General features: G+C 43.4%; 2 protein-coding genes across 3 annotated transcripts; both read right to left on the reverse strand.

The window, feature by feature from the left end:
- Positions 1-13,723: 13,723 nt before the first annotated feature.
- LOC128227863 (uncharacterized) lies at positions 13,724-20,014 on the reverse strand. 2 transcript variants are annotated; one of them, XM_052938766.1, is made up of 4 exons: positions 19,972-20,014; positions 17,254-18,164; positions 15,618-15,695; positions 13,724-14,898 (listed from the first exon to the last, which is right to left on the reverse strand). In XM_052938766.1, the coding sequence occupies exons 2-4, from the start codon at positions 17,558-17,560 to the stop codon at positions 14,636-14,638; spliced, it is 648 nt and encodes a 215-aa protein (XP_052794726.1). In that variant the 5' UTR covers positions 17,561-18,164; positions 19,972-20,014; the 3' UTR covers positions 13,724-14,635. The 2 variants fall into 2 exon arrangements, with proteins under 2 accessions (XP_052794726.1, XP_052794727.1); XM_052938767.1 differs by lacking the exon at positions 19,972-20,014 and adding an exon at positions 18,647-18,780.
- LOC128225897 (E3 ubiquitin-protein ligase TRIM71-like) lies at positions 17,747-18,160 on the reverse strand. Its single transcript, XM_052935794.1, has one exon. The coding sequence runs from the start codon at positions 18,158-18,160 to the stop codon at positions 17,747-17,749; it is 414 nt and encodes a 137-aa protein (XP_052791754.1).
- Positions 20,015-24,099: the final 4,085 nt, after the last annotated feature.

Raw genomic sequence — 24,099 nt, forward strand, 5'->3', positions numbered from 1 at the left:
TTCTGGATTTCACCGCCGATACACCCGCATTGGCATTCTACAGCACTGGGGATAGTGCCCGGAGCAGTTTACGCGCAGCATTGCGACCGAGCACCGCATTGCACCCTGGTCTGCTGCCCCCGCTTACACCACCCGCCATTTTCATTTATTCTGGATTTCACCGCCGATACACCCGCATTGGCATTCTACAGCACTGGGGATAGTGCCCGGAGCAGTTTACGCGCAGCATTGCGACCGAGCACCGCATTGCACCCTGGTCTGCCGCCCCCGCTTACACCCCCGCCAATTATTTTTTATTCCGGATTTCACCGCCGAATACACCCGCATTGGCATTCTACAGCACTGGGGATAGTGCCCGGAGCAGTTTACGCGCAGCATTGCGACCGAGCACCGCATTGCACCCTGGTCTGCCGCCCCCGCTTACCCCACCCGCCAATTTTTTTTATTCCGGATTTCACCGCCAATACACCCGCATTGGCATTCTACAGCACTGGGGATAGTGCCCGGAGCAGTTTACGCGCAGCATTGCGACCGAGCACCGCATTGCACCCTGGTCTGCCGCCCCCGCTTACCCCACCCGCCAATTTTTTTTATTCCGGATTTCACCGCCGAATACACCCGCATTGGCATTCTACAGCACTGGGGATAGTGCCTGGAGCAGTTTACGTGCAGCATTGCGACCGAGCACCGCATTGCACCCTGGTCTGCCGCCCCCGCTTACCCCACCCGCCAATTTTTTTTATTCCGGATTTCACCGCCGAATACACCCGCATTGGCATTCTACAGCACTGGGGATAGTGCCCGGAGCAGTTTACGCGCAGCATTGCGACCGAGCACCGCATTGCACCCTGGTCTGCCGCCCCCGCTTACCCCACCCGCCAATTTTTTTTATTCCGGATTTCACCGCCGAATACACCCGCATTGGCATTCTACAGCACTGGGGATAGTGCCCGGAGCAGTTTACGCGCAGCATTGCGACCGAGCACCGCATTGCACCCTGGTCTGCCGCCCCCGCTTACCCCACCCGCCAATTTTTTTTATTCCGGATTTCACCGCCGATACACCCGCATTGGCATTCTACAGCACTGGGGATAGTGCCCGGAGCAGTTTACGCGCAGCATTGCGACCGAGCACCGCATTGCACCCTGGTCTGCCGCCCCCGCTTACCCCACCCGCCAATTTTTTTTATTCCGGATTTCACCGCCGAATACACCCGCATTGGCATTCTACAGCACTGGGGATAGTGCCCGGAGCAGTTTACGCGCAGCATTGCGACCGAGCACCGCATTGCACCCTGGTCTGCCGCCCCCGCTTACCCCACCCGCCAATTTTTTTTATTCCGGATTTCACCGCCGATACACCCGCATTGGCATTCTACAGCACTGGGGATAGTGCCCGGAGCAGTTTACGCGCAGCATTGCGACCGAGCACCGCATTGCACCCTGGTCTGCCGCCCCCGCTTACCCCACCCGCCAATTTTTTTTATTCCGGATTTCACCGCCGATACACCCGCATTGGCATTCTACAGCACTGGGGATAGTGCCTGGAGCAGTTTACGCGCAGCATTGCGACCGAGCACCGCATTGCACCCTGGTCTGCCGCCCCCGCTTACCCCACCCGCCAATTTTTTTTATTCCGGATTTCACCGCCGATACACCCGCATTGGCATTCTACAGCACTGGGGATAGTGCCCGGAGCAGTTTACGCGCAGCATTGCGACCGAGCACCGCATTGCACCCTGGTCTGCCGCCCCCGCTTACCCCACCCGCCATTTTTTTTATTCCGGATTTCACCGCCGATACACCCGCATTGGCATTCTACAGCACTGGGGATAGTGCCCGGAGCAGTTTACGCGCAGCATTGCGACCGAGCACCGCATTGCACCCTGGTCTGCCGCCCCCGCTTACCCCACCCGCCAATTTTTTTTATTCCGGATTTCACCGCCGATACACCCGCATTGGCATTCTACAGCACTGGGGATAGTGCCCGGAGCAGTTTACGCGCAGCATTGCGACCGAGCACCGCATTGCACCCTGGTCTGCCGCCCCCGCTTACCCCACCCGCCAATTTTTTTTATTCCGGATTTCACCGCCGATACACCCGCATTGGCATTCTACAGCACTGGGGATAGTGCCCGGAGCAGTTTACGCGCAGCATTGCGACCGAGCACCGCATTGCACCCTGGTCTGCCGCCCCCGCTTACCCCACCCGCCAATTTTTTTTATTCCGGATTTCACCGCCGATACACCCGCATTGGCATTCTACAGCACTGGGGATAGTGCCCGGAGCAGTTTACGCGCAGCATTGCGACCGAGCACCGCATTGCACCCTGGTCTGCCGCCCCCGCTTACCCCACCCGCCAATTTTTTTTATTCCGGATTTCACCGCCGATACACCCGCATTGGCATTCTACAGCACTGGGGATAGTGCCTGGAGCAGTTTACGTGCAGCATTGCGACCGAGCACCGCATTGCACCCTGGTCTGCCGCCCCCGCTTACCCCACCCGCCAATTTTTTTTATTCCGGATTTCACCGCCGATACACCCGCATTGGCATTCTACAGCACTGGGGATAGTGCCTGGAGCAGTTTACGTGCATCATTGCGACCGAGCACCGCATTGCACCCTGGTCTGCCGCCCCCGCTTACCCCACCCGCCAATTTTTTTTATTCCGGATTTCACCGCCGATACACCCGCATTGGCATTCTACAGCACTGGGGATAGTGCCCGGAGCAGTTTACGCGCAGCATTGCGACCGAGCACCGCATTGCACCCTGGTCTGCCGCCCCCGCTTACCCCACCCGCCAATTTTTTTTATTCCGGATTTCACCGCCGATACACCCGCATTGGCATTCTACAGCACTGGGGATAGTGCCCGGAGCAGTTTACGCGCAGCATTGCGACCGAGCACCGCATTGCACCCTGGTCTGCCGCCCCCGCTTACCCCACCCGCCAATTTTTTTTATTCCGGATTTCACCGCCGATACACCCGCATTGGCATTCTACAGCACTGGGGATAGTGCCCGGAGCAGTTTACGCGCAGCATTGCGACCGAGCACCGCATTGCACCCTGGTCTGCCGCCCCCGCTTACCCCACCCGCCAATTTTTTTTATTCCGGATTTCACTGCCGATACACCCGCATTGGCATTCTACAGCACTGGGGATAGTGCCCGGAGCAGTTTACGCGCAGCATTGCGACCGAGCACCGCATTGCACCCTGGTCTGCCGCCCCCGCTTACCCCACCCGCCAATTTTTTTTATTCCGGATTTCACCGCCGATACACCCGCATTGGCATTCTACAGCACTGGGGATAGTGCCTGGAGCAGTTTACGTGCAGCATTGCGACCGAGCACCGCATTGCACCCTGGTCTGCCGCCCCCGCTTACCCCACCCGCCAATTTTTTATTCCGGATTTCACCGCCGATACACCCGCATTGGCATTCTACAGCACTGGGGATAGTGCCCGGAGCAGTTTACGTGCAGCATTGCGACCGAGCACCGCATTGCACCCTGGTCTGCCGCCCCCGCTTACCCCACCCGCCAATTTTTTTTATTCCGGATTTCACCGCCGATACACCCGCATTGGCATTCTACAGCACTGGGGATAGTGCCCGGAGCAGTTTACGCGCAGCATTGCGACCGAGCACCGCATTGCACCCTGGTCTGCCGCCCCCGCTTACCCCACCCGCCAATTTTTTTATTCCGGATTTCACCGCCGATACACCCGCATTGGCATTCTACAGCACTGGGGATAGTGCCCGGAGCAGTTTACGCGCAGCATTGCGACCGAGCACCGCATTGCACCCTGGTCTGCCGCCCCCGCTTACCCCACCCGCCAATTTTTTTTATTCCGGATTTCACCGCCGATACACCCGCATTGGCATTCTACAGCACTGGGGATAGTGCCTGGAGCAGTTTACGCGCAGCATTGCGACCGAGCACCGCATTGCACCCTGGTCTGCCGCCCCCGCTTACCCCACCCGCCAATTTTTTTTATTCCGGATTTCACCGCCGAATACACCCGCATTGGCATTCTACAGCACTGGGGATAGTGCCCGGAGCAGTTTACGCGCAGCATTGCGACCGAGCACCGCATTGCACCCTGGTCTGCCGCCCCCGCTTACCCCACCCGCCAATTTTTTTTATTCCGGATTTCACCGCCGATACACCCGCATTGGCATTCTACAGCACTGGGGATAGTGCCCGGAGCAGTTTACGCGCAGCATTGCGACCGAGCACCGCATTGCACCCTGGTCTGCCGCCCCCGCTTACCCCACCCGCCAATTTTTTTTATTCCGGATTTCACCGCCGATACACCCGCATTGGCATTCTACAGCACTGGGGATAGTGCCCGGAGCAGTTTACGCGCAGCATTGCGACCGAGCACCGCATTGCACCCTGGTCTGCCGCCCCCGCTTACCCCACCCGCCAATTTTTTTTATTCCGGATTTCACCGCCGATACACCCGCATTGGCATTCTACAGCACTGGGGATAGTGCCTGGATCAGTTTACGTGCAGCATTGCGACCGAGCACCGCATTGCACCCTGGTCTGCCGCCCCCGCTTACCCCACCCGCCAATTTTTTTTATTCCGGATTTCACCGCCGATACACCCGCATTGGCATTCTACAGCACTGGGGATAGTGCCCGGAGCAGTTTACGCGCAGCATTGCGACCGAGCACCGCATTGCACCCTGGTCTGCCGCCCCCGCTTACCCCACCCGCCAATTTTTTTTATTCCGGATTTCACCGCCGATACACCCGCATTGGCATTCTACAGCACTGGGGATAGTGCCTGGAGCAGTTTACGTGCAGCATTGCGACCGAGCACCGCATTGCACCCTGGTCTGCCGCCCCCGCTTACCCCACCCGCCAATTTTTTTTATTCCGGATTTCACCGCCGATACACCCGCATTGGCATTCTACAGCACTGGGGATAGTGCCCGGAGCAGTTTACGCGCAGCATTGCGACCGAGCACCGCATTGCACCCTGGTCTGCCGCCCCCGCTTACCCCACCCGCCAATTTTTTTTATTCCGGATTTCACCGCCGAATACACCCGCATTGGCATTCTACAGCACTGGGGATAGTGCCCGGAGCAGTTTACGCGCAGCATTGCGACCGAGCACCGCATTGCACCCTGGTCTGCCGCCCCCGCTTACCCCACCCGCCAATTTTTTTTATTCCGGATTTCACCGCCGATACACCCGCATTGGCATTCTACAGCACTGGGGATAGTGCCCGGAGCAGTTTACGCGCAGCATTGCGACCGAGCACCGCATTGCACCCTGGTCTGCCGCCCCCGCTTACCCCACCCGCCAATTTTTTTTATTCCGGATTTCACCGCCGATACACCCGCATTGGCATTCTACAGCACTGGGGATAGTGCCCGGAGCAGTTTACGCGCAGCATTGCGACCGAGCACCGCATTGCACCCTGGTCTGCCGCCCCCGCTTACCCCACCCGCCAATTTTTTTTATTCCGGATTTCACCGCCGATACACCCGCATTGGCATTCTACAGCACTGGGGATAGTGCCTGGAGCAGTTTACGTGCAGCATTGCGACCGAGCACCGCATTGCACCCTGGTCTGCCGCCCCCGCTTACCCCACCCGCCAATTTTTTTTATTCCGGATTTCACCGCCGATACACCCGCATTGGCATTCTACAGCACTGGGGATAGTGCCCGGAGCAGTTTACGCGCAGCATTGCGACCGAGCACCGCATTGCACCCTGGTCTGCCGCCCCCGCTTACCCCACCCGCCAATTTTTTTTATTCCGGATTTCACCGCCGATACACCCGCATTGGCATTCTACAGCACTGGGGATAGTGCCCGGAGCAGTTTACGCGCAGCATTGCGACCGAGCACCGCATTGCACCCTGGTCTGCCGCCCCCGCTTACCCCACCCGCCATTTTTTTTTATTCCGGATTTCACCGCCGATACACCCGCATTGGCATTCTACAGCACTGGGGATAGTGCCCGGAGCAGTTTACGCGCAGCATTGCGACCGAGCACCGCATTGCACCCTGGTCTGCCGCCCCCGCTTACCCCACCCGCCAATTTTTTTTATTCCGGATTTCACCGCCGATACACCCGCATTGGCATTCTACAGCACTGGGGATAGTGCCCGGAGCAGTTTACGCGCAGCATTGCGACCGAGCACCGCATTGCACCCTGGTCTGCCGCCCCCGCTTACCCCACCCGCCAATTTTTTTTATTCCGGATTTCACCGCCGATACACCCGCATTGGCATTCTACAGCACTGGGGATAGTGCCCGGAGCAGTTTACGCGCAGCATTGCGACCGAGCACCGCATTGCACCCTGGTCTGCCGCCCCCGCTTACCCCACCCGCCAATTTTTTTTATTCCGGATTTCACCGCCGATACACCCGCATTGGCATTCTACAGCACTGGGGATAGTGCCCGGAGCAGTTTACGCGCAGCATTGCGACCGAGCACCGCATTGCACCCTGGTCTGCCGCCCCCGCTTACCCCACCCGCCAATTTTTTTTATTCCGGATTTCACCGCCGATACACCCGCATTGGCATTCTACAGCACTGGGGATAGTGCCCGGAGCAGTTTACGCGCAGCATTGCGACCGAGCACCGCATTGCACCCTGGTCTGCCGCCCCCGCTTACCCCACCCGCCAATTTTTTTTATTCCGGATTTCACCGCCGATACACCCGCATTGGCATTCTACAGCACTGGGGATAGTGCCCGGAGCAGTTTACGCGCAGCATTGCGACCGAGCACCGCATTGCACCCTGGTCTGCCGCCCCCGCTTACCCCACCCGCCATTTTTTTTTATTCCGGATTTCACCGCCAATACACCCGCATTGGCATTCTACAGCACTGGGGATAGTGCCCGGAGCAGTTTACGCGCAGCATTGCGACCGAGCACCGCATTGCACCCTGGTCTGCCGCCCCCGCTTACCCCACCCGCCAATTTTTTTTATTCCGGATTTCACCGCCAATACACCCGCATTGGCATTCTACAGCACTGGGGATAGTGCCCGGAGCAGTTTACGCGCAGCATTGCGACCGAGCACCGCATTGCACCCTGGTCTGCCGCCCCCGCTTACCCCACCCGCCAATTTTTTTTATTCCGGATTTCACCGCCAATACACCCGCATTGGCATTCTACAGCACTGGGGATAGTGCCCGGAGCAGTTTACGCGCAGCATTGCGACCGAGCACCGCATTGCACCCTGGTCTGCCGCCCCCGCTTACCCCACCCGCCAATTTTTTTTATTCCGGATTTCACCGCCGAATACACCCGCATTGGCATTCTACAGCACTGGGGATAGTGCCCGGAGCAGTTTACGCGCAGCATTGCGACCGAGCACCGCATTGCACCCTGGTCTGCCGCCCCCGCTTACCCCACCCGCCAATTTTTTTTATTCCGGATTTCACCGCCGATACACCCGCATTGGCATTCTACAGCACTGGGGATAGTGCCCGGAGCAGTTTACGCGCAGCATTGCGACCGAGCACCGCATTGCACCCTGGTCTGCCGCCCCCGCTTACCCCACCCGCCAATTTTTTTTATTCCGGATTTCACCGCCGATACACCCGCATTGGCATTCTACAGCACTGGGGATAGTGCCCGGAGCAGTTTACGCGCAGCATTGCGACCGAGCACCGCATTGCACCCTGGTCTGCCGCCCCCGCTTACCCCACCCGCCAATTTTTTTTATTCCGGATTTCACCGCCGATACACCCGCATTGGCATTCTACAGCACTGGGGATAGTGCCTGGAGCAGTTTACGTGCAGCATTGCGACCGAGCACCGCATTGCACCCTGGTCTGCCGCCCCCGCTTACCCCACCCGCCAATTTTTTTTATTCCGGATTTCACCGCCGAATACACCCGCATTGGCATTCTACAGCACTGGGGATAGTGCCCGGAGCAGTTTACGCGCAGCATTGCGACCGAGCACCGCATTGCACCCTGGTCTGCCGCCCCCGCTTACCCCACCCGCCAATTTTTTTTATTCCGGATTTCACCGCCGATACACCCGCATTGGCATTCTACAGCACTGGGGATAGTGCCCGGAGCAGTTTACGCGCAGCATTGCGACCGAGCACCGCATTGCACCCTGGTCTGCCGCCCCCGCTTACCCCACCCGCCAATTTTTTTTATTCCGGATTTCACCGCCGATACACCCGCATTGGCATTCTACAGCACTGGGGATAGTGCCCGGAGCAGTTTACGCGCAGCATTGCGACCGAGCACCGCATTGCACCCTGGTCTGCCGCCCCCGCTTACCCCACCCGCCAATTTTTTTTATTCCGGATTTCACCGCCGATACACCCGCATTGGCATTCTACAGCACTGGGGATAGTGCCCGGAGCAGTTTACGCGCAGCATTGCGACCGAGCACCGCATTGCACCCTGGTCTGCCGCCCCCGCTTACCCCACCCGCCAATTTTTTTTATTCCGGATTTCACCGCCGATACACCCGCATTGGCATTCTACAGCACTGGGGATAGTGCCCGGAGCAGTTTACGCGCAGCATTGCGACCGAGCACCGCATTGCACCCTGGTCTGCCGCCCCCGCTTACCCCACCCGCCAATTTTTTTTATTCCGGATTTCACCGCCGAATACACCCGCATTGGCATTCTACAGCACTGGGGATAGTGCCCGGAGCAGTTTACGCGCAGCATTGCGACCGAGCACCGCATTGCACCCTGGTCTGCCGCCCCCGCTTACCCCACCCGCCAATTTTTTTTATTCCGGATTTCACCGCCGATACACCCGCATTGGCATTCTACAGCACTGGGGATAGTGCCCGGAGCAGTTTACGCGCAGCATTGCGACCGAGCACCGCATTGCACCCTGGTCTGCCGCCCCCGCTTACCCCACCCGCCAATTTTTTTTATTCCGGATTTCACCGCCGATACACCCGCATTGGCATTCTACAGCACTGGGGATAGTGCCCGGAGCAGTTTACGCGCAGCATTGCGACCGAGCACCGCATTGCACCCTGGTCTGCCGCCCCCGCTTACCCCACCCGCCAATTTTTTTTATTCCGGATTTCACCGCCGATACACCCGCATTGGCATTCTACAGCACTGGGGATAGTGCCCGGAGCAGTTTACGCGCAGCATTGCGACCGAGCACCGCATTGCACCCTGGTCTGCCGCCCCCGCTTACCCCACCCGCCAATTTTTTTTATTCCGGATTTCACCGCCGATACACCCGCATTGGCATTCTACAGCACTGGGGATAGTGCCCGGAGCAGTTTACGCGCAGCATTGCGACCGAGCACCGCATTGCACCCTGGTCTGCCGCCCCCGCTTACCCCACCCGCCATTTTTTTTTATTCCGGATTTCACCGCCGATACACCCGCATTGGCATTCTACAGCACTCAGGATAGTGCCCGGAGCAGTTTACGCGCAGCATGGGGACTGAGCACCGCATTGCACCCTGGTCTGCCGCCCCCGCTTACCCCGACCGCCATTTTTTTATACCGGATTTCACCACCAATACACACGCATTGGCATTGGCAGCACTGGGGATAGTGCCCGGAGCAGTTTACGCGCAGCATTGCGGCCGAGCACCGCATTGCACCCTGGTCTGCCGCCCTCGCTTACCCCACCCGCCATTTTTTTTTTCGGTTTTCACGGCGGGGACCAATAACAATTCATGTCATATTTAATAACTCCTACCAGGTAGCTAACACAGTGCTGATTATTCTGTTTTTATAACACTGAATTTTGACCGGTTACAATTTATTTTGTCTTCTTACCACTTTAGCATTAATTTTCTAGCTCTGCGCCATACCATAAATGAAATGCGACAATTTAACTGAGTAATAGTTCTTCGTTTGATTTTGAACTTTGTCATTAAACTCGAAATGTAAAATGACACTACATTTCTGGAAGGTTTACCAACAAAATTACTTACTTGGACGAAAAATAGTGAGAAATAGCAAAATGCACTGCGAAAATCGTTGACATTTCACGTCGTTTCAATGTCCCATGCACATGTAACTTTTGTTCTTAAATGAGTTTCTACTCGACGAAGGTACCAAAAGATGAGAAAAAATTAGGAGCAGGTTCATAACTTTATTTCAGCTTCCAGTTTATTCTAAAAACGGAGTTATAGTTTAAAAACTTACCTTTTTACGTCCAAGATGGCCGTTTTTATTTACATTTCGAATGGTTAGGTGCAGGTCGATTACCCGCCCTGGAACTTGAGGCTGACGAAACTGACAACAGGATAGTTTTGAACAATAACTTTATTCAGCCATTGGTAAACAAGGTTTATTTGTTGTTTAATGTTGTTGTTTTTTTGTTTCCATGCACAACTTTTCGAATGACGTAAAACAGACACAACTTTATCTCAGACACGAGGTTGTACTTCAAAGCACTAACATCATATGAACGTTTATGAAAAATGTCCACCCCCTCCTCCCAAAAAAAAAATAAAGGAATTTATTTATTTTTTATATGGAATGGCAGAGATTTTATTATGTTTACTGGTAAATAGTTTATTTAAAAGAAAATGGTCTTATATATTTAAGAAAAATGCACAAAACATCAATTTTTGAACTTAAATATAAAAATCTGCGATCTAATTTTTTTGTCAGCAGTCTTATATAACTGGTTTCCGTGGGTTTTCGCAAAAAATGGCTCGTTCCAAGACAAAAAATATAAACAAGTCAAAACGTTCAATATGTGAGAGTGCAGCTTTAAAACACAGTTATTTTACCTAACGATGACATTTGTGTATTCTTTCATTAATTTATATTAATTTGTAAGAAAAAGCACATTATACAGCGAAAAGGTTAGTCCAACGATGTAAAGGAGATTCACATCGTTCCGGATGAGAACGAGTTTAAATGGGCGCGCAGGAGCGGCGAAAGTGCCGCCTCCCGGTCCAGCACAGGAACCTCCGGTAGTGAGGGAAATCGGTTAGAAGTTGTTCACGATATGGCGGACGCAAACACGCAAGAGGAAGTTTGACGTCATCAAGCTGAATGCGTAGTAATATCTTACGATGCTACATTGTAAGGTTAACATATATATGTTTCTCAGTTTAATTATATTGAGAAAAAGTAGGGGTGCACGGTATTTCTTTTATCTTCTTCTTTAAGTGCAGTTGTGTCTTCTTACCATGTTAACACTAAGACCGTCGCCATTTTGCCAAGGCTTTCCAGTGCTAACTACCGAAAGCTATAACAAAAGAAAAAAAATAACGATCGGAAGAAAATATGAACGCTGCAATACAAAAAAGTAGGATATAGTGAAAAAAACAAGGCATGGAAACCCTTTACAGGCATTTCTTTTCGATTCGCTTTATATTCGTGTAGCAATTTGTGTAATTGCATGGACCTCATGTTACCATATATTTTCATGGTTGAAAAGTTGAAAACAATCATTAACACTTTAACGTAAATTTATATACAGGCCCCAATTTCTCGAAACTTTTTAAGTCCCTTATAACAGAATTAAGCGAAGATCACTATTTTTGCTTTTTAATAATTTGCTAAATGTTTACTTCTTTAAAAGTTTCTTATATTTTAGATAGGAATTATCTTTGTGATAATCACAACTAACCTTTGTTTTATCAAAATCAAATTAAATTATGTTTTTTTTTTATTTTATAAATAAGAACACAATTTATACAGTTTTTTTGCGATTTCAAGGGCCATTTCTTCGGAGCGACAGGGGAAACAAGGCTGATTATCGAACCTGGTCAAGATTATCCTGTCAAAACTCACTCTGTTGGTGATGATTAGACAAAGGCAGCGAAATTTATTAGTCGGGCAGTTTATTTCTATAAGTAAATGGTGATATCTCTCGAGTGACAAAAGCGATATGGCTGATTATCAAATTTTGTACGAGCTATAATGCAAATACACATTTTGACCAATGTGGTAACGACTGGAGAGAGATTCTAAAGTAATTAATCGGACAAGTCCGATTTTAGGTAATTACTTTAATTAAAGGGCGATAACTCTTGAGTGATCTAACGATATGGCTGCTTATATCCATTGTCGAAGATATTATTTTCTTACACATTCTCAAATATTCAAATGATTGGACAAAGGCCTTTTATTGAAAGACTGATTTTGGATGATTTCATTAATTAAAGGGCGATATATTAATGTCGGGTTACTAAAGAAAAAAGGCTTGTTTATCGAACTTGTCCAAGACATTATCCCAATTCTGACTAAATTTATGATGCTTTGACAAAAACGAAAAAGGATTGATCCGACAACATACTTTAACACCTCTCGCCCACCGGCACGCACATACACCACAAGTGAAACTATATACGCCCCGTTTATAAAACTTTTCTAGAACATTCGCCGTTTGTTTTATGATATAACATGGCTTATATTTCGCCCTTTTTTATAATCCATAAATAATTAACAGCTTTTCTATTATATCTAAAATGTGTTTTAAACATTTGATAATTAACTGTAATGCACACTTGACACATATCCCCAGTGAACATTTGCGTTGAAGACGATAAATGTACTTAATGCTCATTTTTCATTTTAAAATTTTGAAGTCGTTTTATGCTGCAGTTCTAAGGAGATAGAATTAGGGTAGAAACAATGGGGGGATGTTTTTCATTATTTAGAAACGTGTATTTTGTACAAGCTCAACCCGGCCGAGTTTCGAACCCACGTCCTCGTTCCAAAGTATTGGATAATGTTCAGTCTGAAGATGATAAGACGATATGGTTTTGTTCCTTTTATCAAAAAAATAAGTGTTTGCAAAAAGGTAATCATTCATTGGTTTTAAAAGGCAAATTAAGGGCTGCACAACATATTTGTGCAGCTTGTTGGATGAAAGACAAAAAGAAACTGGAACATCCTGAGTGTTCCCCTAATTGTCCTTATTCTAGTCAGTCTGACGGTGGTGTCAATGGCCAAATTTTCAAAAAGAGAATAATTTGAATGATTTATTTCTGCTAAAACTTAGTCATATATTTGCAACTAGTTGAAAATCAACATACAAACATTCTATTTTCAATTACGACTGACCTTCGCTAGTAGCTTGGAATCGTAGAATATTGCAATTGGTCATGACATGAATAGAGTCAACCCTATTTGACGGAGAAGTAGTCAAACACATGGGCAACCTATTTAACTAGTTAAAGTCATAACAAAACTACCAAAAAATGGGTCAGGGAAGTCACAGATCGCTAACGTTCATCTGTTTCGATCCTAGTCGTGAACTGAATTTATATTATCTATATTTTGCAACATATATGTGTGCGTTGAACTGTAGCGGGTATTTAAAGAGAATAGCCGAGGAATTGAAAACTAAACTGATCGCCACTTTGTATACCGTCTAAGAATATTTTTGACAATTCTTTCTCTAATGAACATACACTAGATTTAGAACAAGTAATGTCGTGCCAAACTATCGCAATTCTATGTTGTTTATATAAAGGCAGGTCAATGCCATATATCCATTATTGGAACACAATATCAGACCCTGGGCCCGTTTCATTTAAGCTGTATATTAAAACTCTGAAATAAATAAAATCGCTATGTCGGTATCAGTGTTGTTCCTGGAGATTTAAGATATTTAAAGTTACGACAAATATCAAAAGAGATGCCAATAACAAGAGAAAATACAAAAAAGACAGCGAAAACATGGTACAATAGCATACATTGAAAGTGAGTGGTTCCTTTTTGGATAATTGATAACAAATCCAAGCAATGGCTTTCCAACCCAATTAAGAAAACATGTATACTGATAATCTTTATTTCAGATAGGTAATTGCAGCTAAAGTAAACTTACATTGCACATAAAGTAACATTTCCTTCTGGTAGAATATTAATGCTATATTTTCGATGACATATTTGGATTTGTACGCACTGCTAATGCAAACAAAGCAAAATCATCAAATCATATTGAGTACGTGTTCTTTACTTAGAACTATAACGATCCGGTGTTCAATACAAATGACTTTATGAAAAAATATGTTTTCTGAAGTAGTCCACGTAACATTCTCATTAGAATGCATCAACTGAATGGCAAGGGGAAAGTGAACAATAAGTTGATGTTTCGGACCATTTCACACCATTGGCTGGCATTATGCGATTTTATTGAACACCTTTAATGAATTGTTTGAGGATTCCGTGACAAGAAGCTTGTCCTGTTGCGGAGAGCAATAGGCACACATTGGATATACTATCCCCTCCTTCTTCCCGATCAGTTGTGTCATATGACCAGTGGACAAATCAAGAATCATAATGTTGTTACTTCTGCAACCAGTGATTAACAGTTGGTTCCCGAGTGCCGTGATACTTCTTGGACCATTCAATGCAGGGTCCTGAAACGTCTTGATAATGTTCAGGTTCAGGTCGAGCTTAGTGATTGTGCTCCTGTGATGGTCTGATATGTAGATGAAATCAGTCGAATCTTCACACACCAATGTTAAATAGAGAGGACATTGGAACAGTTCCTTTCCATTGCCATCTCTTTCTATTTGCCTTATAACATGTCCGTTCATATTTAGTACCGCTACCTTTCCATTGAAGAAGGACACTACCACCTTTCTTCATGGTAAGCAATACCTCGGCAGTCACCATCAACTTTGAAATGGTCACCAATAGCGAGTTGTCCTCCAGTCGCAAGGAACTGAACACCCGATAAGGTCATAGTAACAGCCACCCTGTCCCGGGAAGATGACATATGTCCCATGGCTGATCCCGTACACTGATCTGGGAGACCAGGCTGTTGGTCTGCATGTCCACCATCTTGACTTTGTTGTGTTTAAAGTCAGCTATCAGCAGTCTGGATCCAGTAAGGTTGAGCATGCTAGTCAGGTAGCAGTCCTTGTTGTCAGTTGGGGACTTCATTGGGATGCCCATAGCTGATGTTAACCGTAATTTAGTCAGGTCCACATAGGCCTGACCCACTGTAATGAATTATTTATAGTAAATTTAATATATGTGTTACAATAATGTTATATAGGGCATTATATCAAAGTTTAAAAAATCATCGTTTGCATATAGAATTATTGTTTTATTTCAAAATGCTATATTAATAAATATCATGTCATTAATTTTCAATATTTCGTTACAATATTGAACATATTTCAACGACGATTCTTAATTTATGTTTATTGCTGGTTGAAAAAATTACAGCGCTAGGTATTTTAGCTATTTGAGGTAAACATATATCATATGACAAATAATAACATAGCACATCATGTGGATATATACGTCATTAAAGTGACACTCTTATTCAAAATCAATACATACACATGTATAACAAACATCAATTCTGACTGATAAATCTATAAGTACTTACTAAATAATACATTTATGGAAAATATAAATTACTGATAACAAGATCTTAACCGTGTATTTAATAGCAGAAAGTGCAAAAATATTAAACGATTGGTGAATGCTAAAAGATTTACTGTGATCTGCTATAGTCTCATAAGGCAGAAATTCTGTGCTTTTACTTATTCCGTTTAAATTACACTCGGTATCCTTTATAAGAATCATTGTTTTCGACATATATTCATCTTTTAAAACAATATTATTAATTGTGGTAAATCTTGTTAAGGAGTAAGAGTGCATCTTTAAATAAGAAAGCTCATTTACTCAGATGATTCATGACTGTCAGTACCTGTAGGTTTGGAAATTTCCATGGTTTCCCTTGTGCCATCTCCCAGAACTGTGAGTCCTTTTATGATATGGTCGCTCTCTGCAGTGATTTAAAACATAACTGTCATAACTTTTGGTATTAGGGGCGTTTTTTGCAGTCTGTAGGAATTGTACTTCTTGTTTTCCATAAATTATGTTTAAAAGTTCAGCAAAAAAATGCAATGTCGAATTAATCAAGTTGTTAAGATATGCGATGGACAAATAAGCTTTCACCAAAGCATTGGTACTAAAGTTATATTTTTGTACATGTAGACCCCATGAAATTTTGGTACAGTTTGAACAGACATTGTAATTGTGTTCATTACCTTAATTGAAATCAAGCTTCAATTGGCCTATTTAGCTATCTTTCAAAGATAAAAAATCTTGTTTGTAATAAGTCTTCGATATAAAAATTTACATATTATCTATCCTCTTAAAGGGGCTGTACTCCATATGATAAAAAAGCGGGGGAAAAGAAAATTGTCGAAAACTGACATAAACTTGGCATCGATGTGTACAATGCATTCAAACTTACAAACTGAAGTACCACATAGTTAACAATTTATTTAAGTTTAGCAGTTATTCGTATTTTTCCATTAAAAAAGATTAATGGGTATGTCTACTAGGTAGAATTCATTCCTTATGCGTGATTGGCTAGTCGGTGGTATCACGTGATATTAACGAGGTAGGTGTATAGCTTAATTATGTCACCTAATTAGAGTAAGCCGTTGTAGCTCAGTGGATACGACGCTGGACTGCAATTTTGGCGTCACGGGTTCGAACCCGGTCTCCGACACATTTTGGTTTTACATTTTGGTACTTTTTTACATTTTTACAATTGTGATATCAAAGCGTAACACATTCTATTAGATAATAGTCCTGAGATTTGTTACAGAGAAAAAACTTTTTTGGTGCCAATCTGGTGTACAGTCCCTTTAATAAGCCTTTTTCAATTGATACCACAATATAGGATCACTGGTCATTAAAAAGTCAGGTAATTGTCCAGTGGCTACCTTAAAAGTTATAGTTTTGCATATGCCTATGGTGACTTCAATACTTTGAGTTAATGCACTTGTAGTTTTTTAAAATAAGGGCGTTTGTACATCTCGTAATGAACGTTATTGCTTCTGTTGTAAATACTAGATAAAAGATTGTGAACCCTTCTCATATAAATACCGATACTATCTTGGACTTCTGTATTAAACGTTATCGCAATTTGTTTTTAAGTTCAGTAAACTACTGTCTTTATCAGATAACCAGATTATGAATATCTATAACTATGAGAAAAACTTTTGTATAACGTAATTTAATAACAAAACATGCAGCGTAATTGTATGTTAATTATGTTCATTTTGCCCATTCACTTTGTTAACAAACGTATAATAATCCTATAACATATCTGTGAATATAATTGAAGGACATACCTTTTATTCTATATAATCCCTTCAAAATCATTTGACATGTTTAGATACATGCCATGAATGTACTGTATAAGTTAATAGAGAGATATACGTTATTTAGACTATGTCCGATTAGACAAATCTTAATACACTGTCTGTTATGTTCTAATTCACCAAAGGTGTTTACAATAGTTTAATTCAATAAATATTCAGTTATACCTGATGCGGATGCTATCTTGTGCGGTTCAGTCGCAATGTGTTCTAAAGTCCCAAGGCCAGTGTCAGATGCAATAAGACGCTCTGTGGCTGGATCCTTTCTGAATTCGAAGTGGTGAATTACGTTGTCCTTTTTAATGTCAGCAAGGTCATTCTGTAGACCTCCTAATAGCTTCGTAGCTTTTTTGGTTTCTATAAACAACTGTATCATGTTATTTTCTTGTGCTGCAAGTTTAACATTTATTTCTTCTAGCTTGGACTTAAGGTTTGTATATTTCGGTTTCAGAGACTCTAGTAGTTCTTCATCCATGTTTTTTCGTCTTCTCTATAAGCTTTAACAGTGCTTGTTCTCTTTCTTCAAAATACTTGTTAACTTCCTCTCGATATCTTCTCAGCTTGTACACTTCATTTTCACCTAACTTTGCTACAACGTCAACGTTTTTCTTTACATCAGACGCGCATAAATCAATGTCTTCAAATAACCTGGCAATTGTTTTTATGACATCTCCATACTCTTGTTCATCTTTGAAGGCCTTGATATATCTGATATGACATCAGCATGACACGATCGATGGTTCTGTACTGCACAGTGTCCACAAATCAGGGTTTGATGGGCGCTGCAAAAGTATTTGATAGACTCTTCTGGATGGGTCTTACAAGGCTCTGTGTATCCGTGGTTATCCTCGTGGCCACTGATAGATGTAGGCATATTGGATTTGTCAAGAAGGTTGTGCGATCTAGAAATCTTCTGTTTTCTATGGAGACTTGCGCATTTTGAGCAGAAGAACTCCTTGCAGACGGTGCAGAAGGCCTCAGCGGGGAGGATTTCGTCATCTTGTTCACAGGGCTGGCAGTAGGTTGTGTCTGCTGCAGATGGTCCTGCTTGCAATTTCTTCCCTGGAACCTCCATAGTCCTGATATTTAAAAAGAACAAATTTTAAATTATATACAATATCGTATGCATTCGTAAACACCATGTCTAACACATTAAAAAGTGCACGATATACATTTTGTATTCTGTTTATGATGAATATATTTAAGGATAAATGTAAAATTGTGCGCTAGTTACATTGTAACAACTATCATATCTCACGGCCTTCACCACAATTAAAAAGAAATTTATACATTTCTTATGAATTTAAGAACATTTTTTTCGTATTTTCGTATATACAATATAAAGGAAGAATCTAGAAGGCTGAGCTTATCCGTGCCATAACCATGACGGGTTTAAAATTATTCACCCATAATATATATGCACGCTATTTTTTAAATTCTGTTCCACACAACATGGGACAAAACAATAACTTCTTCCACATCCCTCGATATTGTTTCATAACTCCAGTTTAATAGTTTTAGAATTTCAAAAGTATATCTTATAGTTTAAGATTGTACTCACGTGCTAGTTCTCTCATATAAATAGACTTAACATATACTTCAGGATATATATATGCTGTATTTAAATGTCAAAGAATGAATTCAAAAACGAAACTAGATCAACGCATTTGTAAAAGTGTATCTATATAGTACACAAAGATAGTTAAATATCCAAAATTTAATTTAACTTCATGATATATGATGTTTGAACTTCGTTAAAGTATAATAATGTTTCCTGAGTTTGTTTGTATCATTTGCATTCTACAGTTTAAAAGTTTGGATATTTAACTGTCAAAGAAATGTTTAAGAATGGAATCAAAATCGAAACTAGATCAACGCATTTTTTAAGAAAAAAACAATTGAAAATGAAACAAACAAACTCAGAAAACATTCTTATACTTTAACGAAATAAAATATATATAAGTACGAATGTTATGATTCAAAATGAATTCTACCTTTACTTCAAGTTTATGGGTGAACATAAAGAAGATAATAAATATCGCAAAGGAGATAAACATCACCAGAAATTAGGTCAAGCTTGGTAAGGTTACACTTCACTGTATGGATATCACATTTGCTTTAAATGAATGTAGAACACTTTATCAATAGAAATGATGATATTTTAGAAGTTTGGTTGATGGATGTTTAGGCATTTAATAAAATATCCAGAGATAGGCTGGGAAACCAAATTCTATACATTCCAACCACTGGGACTAACTTGAAAGATGTTTGTCCAAAAGAGTAATCTTTCATTGGTTTGTGAGTTTATTTCCCCATGAAAACAAAATAGCAAATACATGCTTTCACATGTGACTGTTCATGTGTATCCTTGCTAATAACTGCATGATTGCAATGATTCGGTAGTGATTACTGTATGCATTTTCATATATATGTACAATGGCACGAAGACTAAGCTTTACTGTGCTATACCTATGGTTTGGGTTTGCACTATTCAATTATTCATACGCTAGAAATTAAATTGTATGTAAGACAACATTTGTGCAGACACTTTTACATACTATAACATACTTTAACTATTACATGATTTACTTTTATTGTTTTCAAAAATGTAATCTTATATTGAAAGATTGTACTCATTTGTTAGTTCTATCATTTAAATATACTAAACATCTTACTGTTTTCAAATGTAATAAAATGAATTTTAAATCGAAACTAGATCAAAACAATTTAAGAAAAGTACGTTTAGTTACATAGATAATATCCAAGCCTTCTTATACTAGCACGTAAATTATACAACCAAACCAAATAAACATTATTATACTTATATGTAATATATACAAATATATAATATAAAAACTAAGTGTAATGATATAAATATTTTTTAACCTTTACTCCAAGATTTACTATGTACAGGAAGTAAACAATAAATATATCAAAGGGAGATTATAAACATTGCCAGAAAGTAGGTTCGGCTCAGTAAGGTTATACTAAACTGATATTTTTATCTGTACGGATATAACCTGTGTTAAATTGGAAGTAGAACATGTTTCAAATAGCAACCAAATTATAACCTTTTATAAATTTATTTTAAAGTCAATTTAATGATATATATAATTTTAGCATTATATGTGCAATACAAACCGATTCCAAAAAATATTTTGAGTGACCCACAAACTAATAAGTGCCTGTCATTACCAATTTGAAATGTAAAGTTATGAAATTTTAAATTATATGAGCTAGTTTCATATTAAACACTTACTGACAGTACACCTTTATGAACTACGATACATAAATATTGCTTTCATTTCGCACATGTATTGCTATCTACAGTGTGTGTATACCGTGCACCTGATAAATGACGTCATATATGCCACGTCTGAAGGCAACTTTCTGCTTAAAATAAAGCCTTAAATCAAAGATAGCTTTTATTTTACTACACCATTTTAATTAAACAAAGGGCGGTCTATTCCGCTTAAAGGGCCCCGCCTTCGTGTTTTTACCGAAGTTTGATAAGGTGATTAGTTTTATCAAACACTTTGACAAACCTGTTTCCAAAATAATGTTTTGACAGTGCTCCGTCAGACGGCCGTATTGTGAAAAGGTTTGTGGAATTGTTTTAAGAAACTAAACTCTCAATCAAACTTTGGTAATAGACCGAAGGCGGGGCTCCGTAAGCGGCGTAGACTGCGCTATGTTTCATTTAAAATGGTGAAGAAATAGTTATCTTTGTTTAAATTCATCATTCGAAGCAAAATATTGCCTTCTGACGTAGCATTTATGACACAATTTATCACGTGGTATACACACACTGTATCTAGGGTAATATTAATTAAAGGAAACCCCGAATTGGCTGAGGACCTTTTGACTATTTGTAGTACGTAATGTAAGGCAGGGTCTTTTAGTGTTGACAACATTTTTTTTATTTTCTGCGTAATTATCTATAACTGCGTATTTCCCTCGGTTCCTCGCCACGATTTATTTAAGATTCTTCAATTAAAACCCCATAACACCCATTTGTAATCCAGGCGCATTAATATTTAACATGTCATGTAAAAAAGAAGATCTGACAATATCTGATTGCGATTTCTGGTACTGAAGACACTTTAATCCAGCTACTGGTTTCGTATATGACTGCTAAGTTTTAAAACTGTTAATGCGACAGTTGGCTGTGTGCGTGTGGGAATGTATCGTACATTGGAGGGACCAGCAACTGTTGCTCTGACTCAGTGTTTTATTGGCAGGTGATGTGATATATATACGAGGGGTGATCCAGAATTACGTGGACTTCTTACATATTTTCTATATTTTTCATCCAAATCATTTTTTAAATTCATGCATATCTTATTTGAAGTATTCTGCATAGACGGTATGAAATTTAGATCTGTAAAATTTATGAGTATTGAAAAATTATGGGTTCTTAGATAACAGGAACGGACGGTCGGCACACCGTCTAAAATGAACGTTCACAAACGTTTTATGTATCTCTTACAACATGCTTTTCTTCCATGTTTTTCTATGAAATTCCGCCAAATTACGTCATATTAAACGCTGACTTCATACGAATATACTTTTTAAATTTCTGACGTCATTTCCGTTTAAAAGTCGTAATATTCTGACTTGATTACAAGCACAGCCTGGGATACAACATAGCGTCATTGGACTTTGAATAAGCGCGAGACTATGAAGATTTGCGTTAAATTGGGGAAAACACGGACACAGATTATGATAATGATGGCCGAGGTGGAAATGAAGCAACATAGTATTTAACTGGCATTAACGTTTAAGAGAACAATGATATTTCATAGAAGTCGATAAGGAAAAGGGACAGAAAAAGACAAGAGGCACGACGTTTTTCGACGTTGGTGAAGAACGTCATCAGAGGGGATCGCCGTTTGACAACACGTCGTAGCAAGCATAGTCGGGGCAGGGTACGGAAGTCCAAAGGGTTTTAAGAGAAGATTAAGGCGTGCGAAAAGTTTGTGCAAGATGGGTCCCTCATTTGCTATGAAAGGACGAGAGAGAAAAACGTATGCATTATTCAAAGACTGCAAAGATTTGCACAGGAAGGTGAACAATTAATGAACCGGGTTACTTTGAAACGGCGTTATTTTTTTAAATAATTAATTATTTTTTTTTATTTATATTAATATTATTTATTTATTTTTCTATTTATTTATGTTTATCATAATATATGAAGTTTACTATGCGTCAGTGTTGGTTGGTAAACGGAAAAAATATGACGCTTTATGAGCGCAGCGTCATTGACGTCACTGGACTGCGCCGGTCGGGTTCAACCATATGTCGTAATATGATTGTAATTTAGAGAAAATTAAATATTTTGCTCTGAAAATTGCAGGAATTATATAAGATATGTTATATGTATTGAATGTGAAGTTTCTACGTTCTATGTGAAATGATATTTGAATTATTAAAAAAGTCCACGTAATTCTGGATCAACCCTCGTATATATTTAGACCAATCCAACCTTTGGGTAACTTTGATGCAACCTTTGGGAGACTCGTGTCGCCCATAGGATATATGTTGTGTCGCCCAAAAGTAATTGTGTTTTTTTTCTATTAATTTATTTTTTAAAATAATAAAACAATTTTGCAAACGATTTTGAACGCTTTAAAAAGGTTCAGTCATTAAGCACTAATCAGCAGGAATACCATTTTAGGAAAAATCATGAATTTCAAAAAGTGTGTATATTTTGAAAACAACCTTTGGGATACATTTATATTTTTATTAATAATTTTCTTGTCATAGTTATATGTTTAAGATAAGAGTTCATAAATGTGAAAAACAAAACTGTTTTTAACAGAAAATTTAATTGTGTTCAACTTAAAAGATTTCAAAATTCCCTCAAAAAAATAGTTTCGAAATATGCGTAAATTCCGTGTTATTGTGTCGCCCAAAGGTTGATGTGAATGCAATACTTTACAAAATATAAGAAAGACCTTTACTTTTCGTTGCATTTGTTACTTTATTTAAAAGTTTATAGACACAAATGTCAAAAGTGCTTATCATAATAGTTTTATCTTAAAATGTTTTATTGAACAATTGCGCCACCCTAACTATCCAGGGTAGCGGCCCTGACGCAACTACGTGAGAACAACGAATGGCAATTCTAGGTTCATATGCTAACTCTCAGATAAAACTAATAAGCTCAGAGTGAACCATTACAAGCCAAATACAGCACATATATCTTAGTCATGGACCTATAGTGATTCATAACAGTTATTTGACATATTTTAGTATTGTGCCATCACAGATTTAAATGTTTTTCACTGCACATATCATTTTATCATGAAAACTTATAAGGTTGCCTACAAAATATATGGCCTTTTATACAAAAGCTGTATCTAAAATCTTTAATCGCTACTAATTGACCAGTCTGTATCTACAGAAACATAAATCAAAGGTAACAATTTCCTATATGGAATGCGTAAAGACTGCATGCTGCCCGTAACCATTCCAAAATGTTTGGTCTTACCGTACTAGTCATTAAATAACACTTTTTTATTTCCGTTGTCAACAAATTTTGCGGAATTCATTAAAAAAACAAGTGGTTTAGGTTATTAATTTTTTGATCTTATACCTTTTTTATTATGTTACAGGCTCAGTTAATATATGTTTATTTCTTTATAAAAAGAACGGTTTAGCAAACGAAAAACTGTTCATCGCGTAATGATGCGTTAATACTATTACCAGGCAGTTGAGCGGCATTAACTTTATAGTGAATGATTAGTTGACTGACTGTTTTCATGTAATCATATATGTGTTTCATTTATCGGCGAAAAGAACTGCAAAAATTATATGTACGTCAATAGCTTTGAATTAGGACAAAACATTATTATGACTGACTGTTATAATGTTATTGTATGTGTGTTTCTATTAACGGTAAAAAGAACTGCGAAATGGTATATTACTGAAAAATATATGTACTTAAATAGTTTTGAATCATATTATGGTGACAATCGTATGAAAAGTAAACCCATACATATGTATGACAAA

The sequence above is a fragment of the Mya arenaria genome, chromosome 3 (assembly GCF_026914265.1).
Source record: "Mya arenaria isolate MELC-2E11 chromosome 3, ASM2691426v1".
Classification (NCBI taxonomy): domain Eukaryota; kingdom Metazoa; phylum Mollusca; class Bivalvia; order Myida; family Myidae; genus Mya; species Mya arenaria.

Bases quoted from the DNA above. Each gene is read 5' to 3' on its own strand.
- LOC128225897 (XM_052935794.1), bottom strand. From the start codon at position 18,160: ATGGAGGTTCCAGGGAAGAAATTGCAAGCAGGACCATCTGCAGCAGAC.
- LOC128227863 (XM_052938766.1), bottom strand. From the start codon at position 17,560: ATGGATGAAGAACTACTAGAGTCTCTGAAACCGAAATATACAAACCTT. The intron at 15,696-17,253 runs GTATAACTGAAT...AAATCACTGCAG, and splicing joins CAAGATAGCATCCGCATCAG to AGAGCGACCATATCATAAAA. The intron at 14,899-15,617 runs GTACTGACAGTC...AATTCATTACAG, and splicing joins GGAAATTTCCAAACCTACAG to TGGGTCAGGCCTATGTGGAC.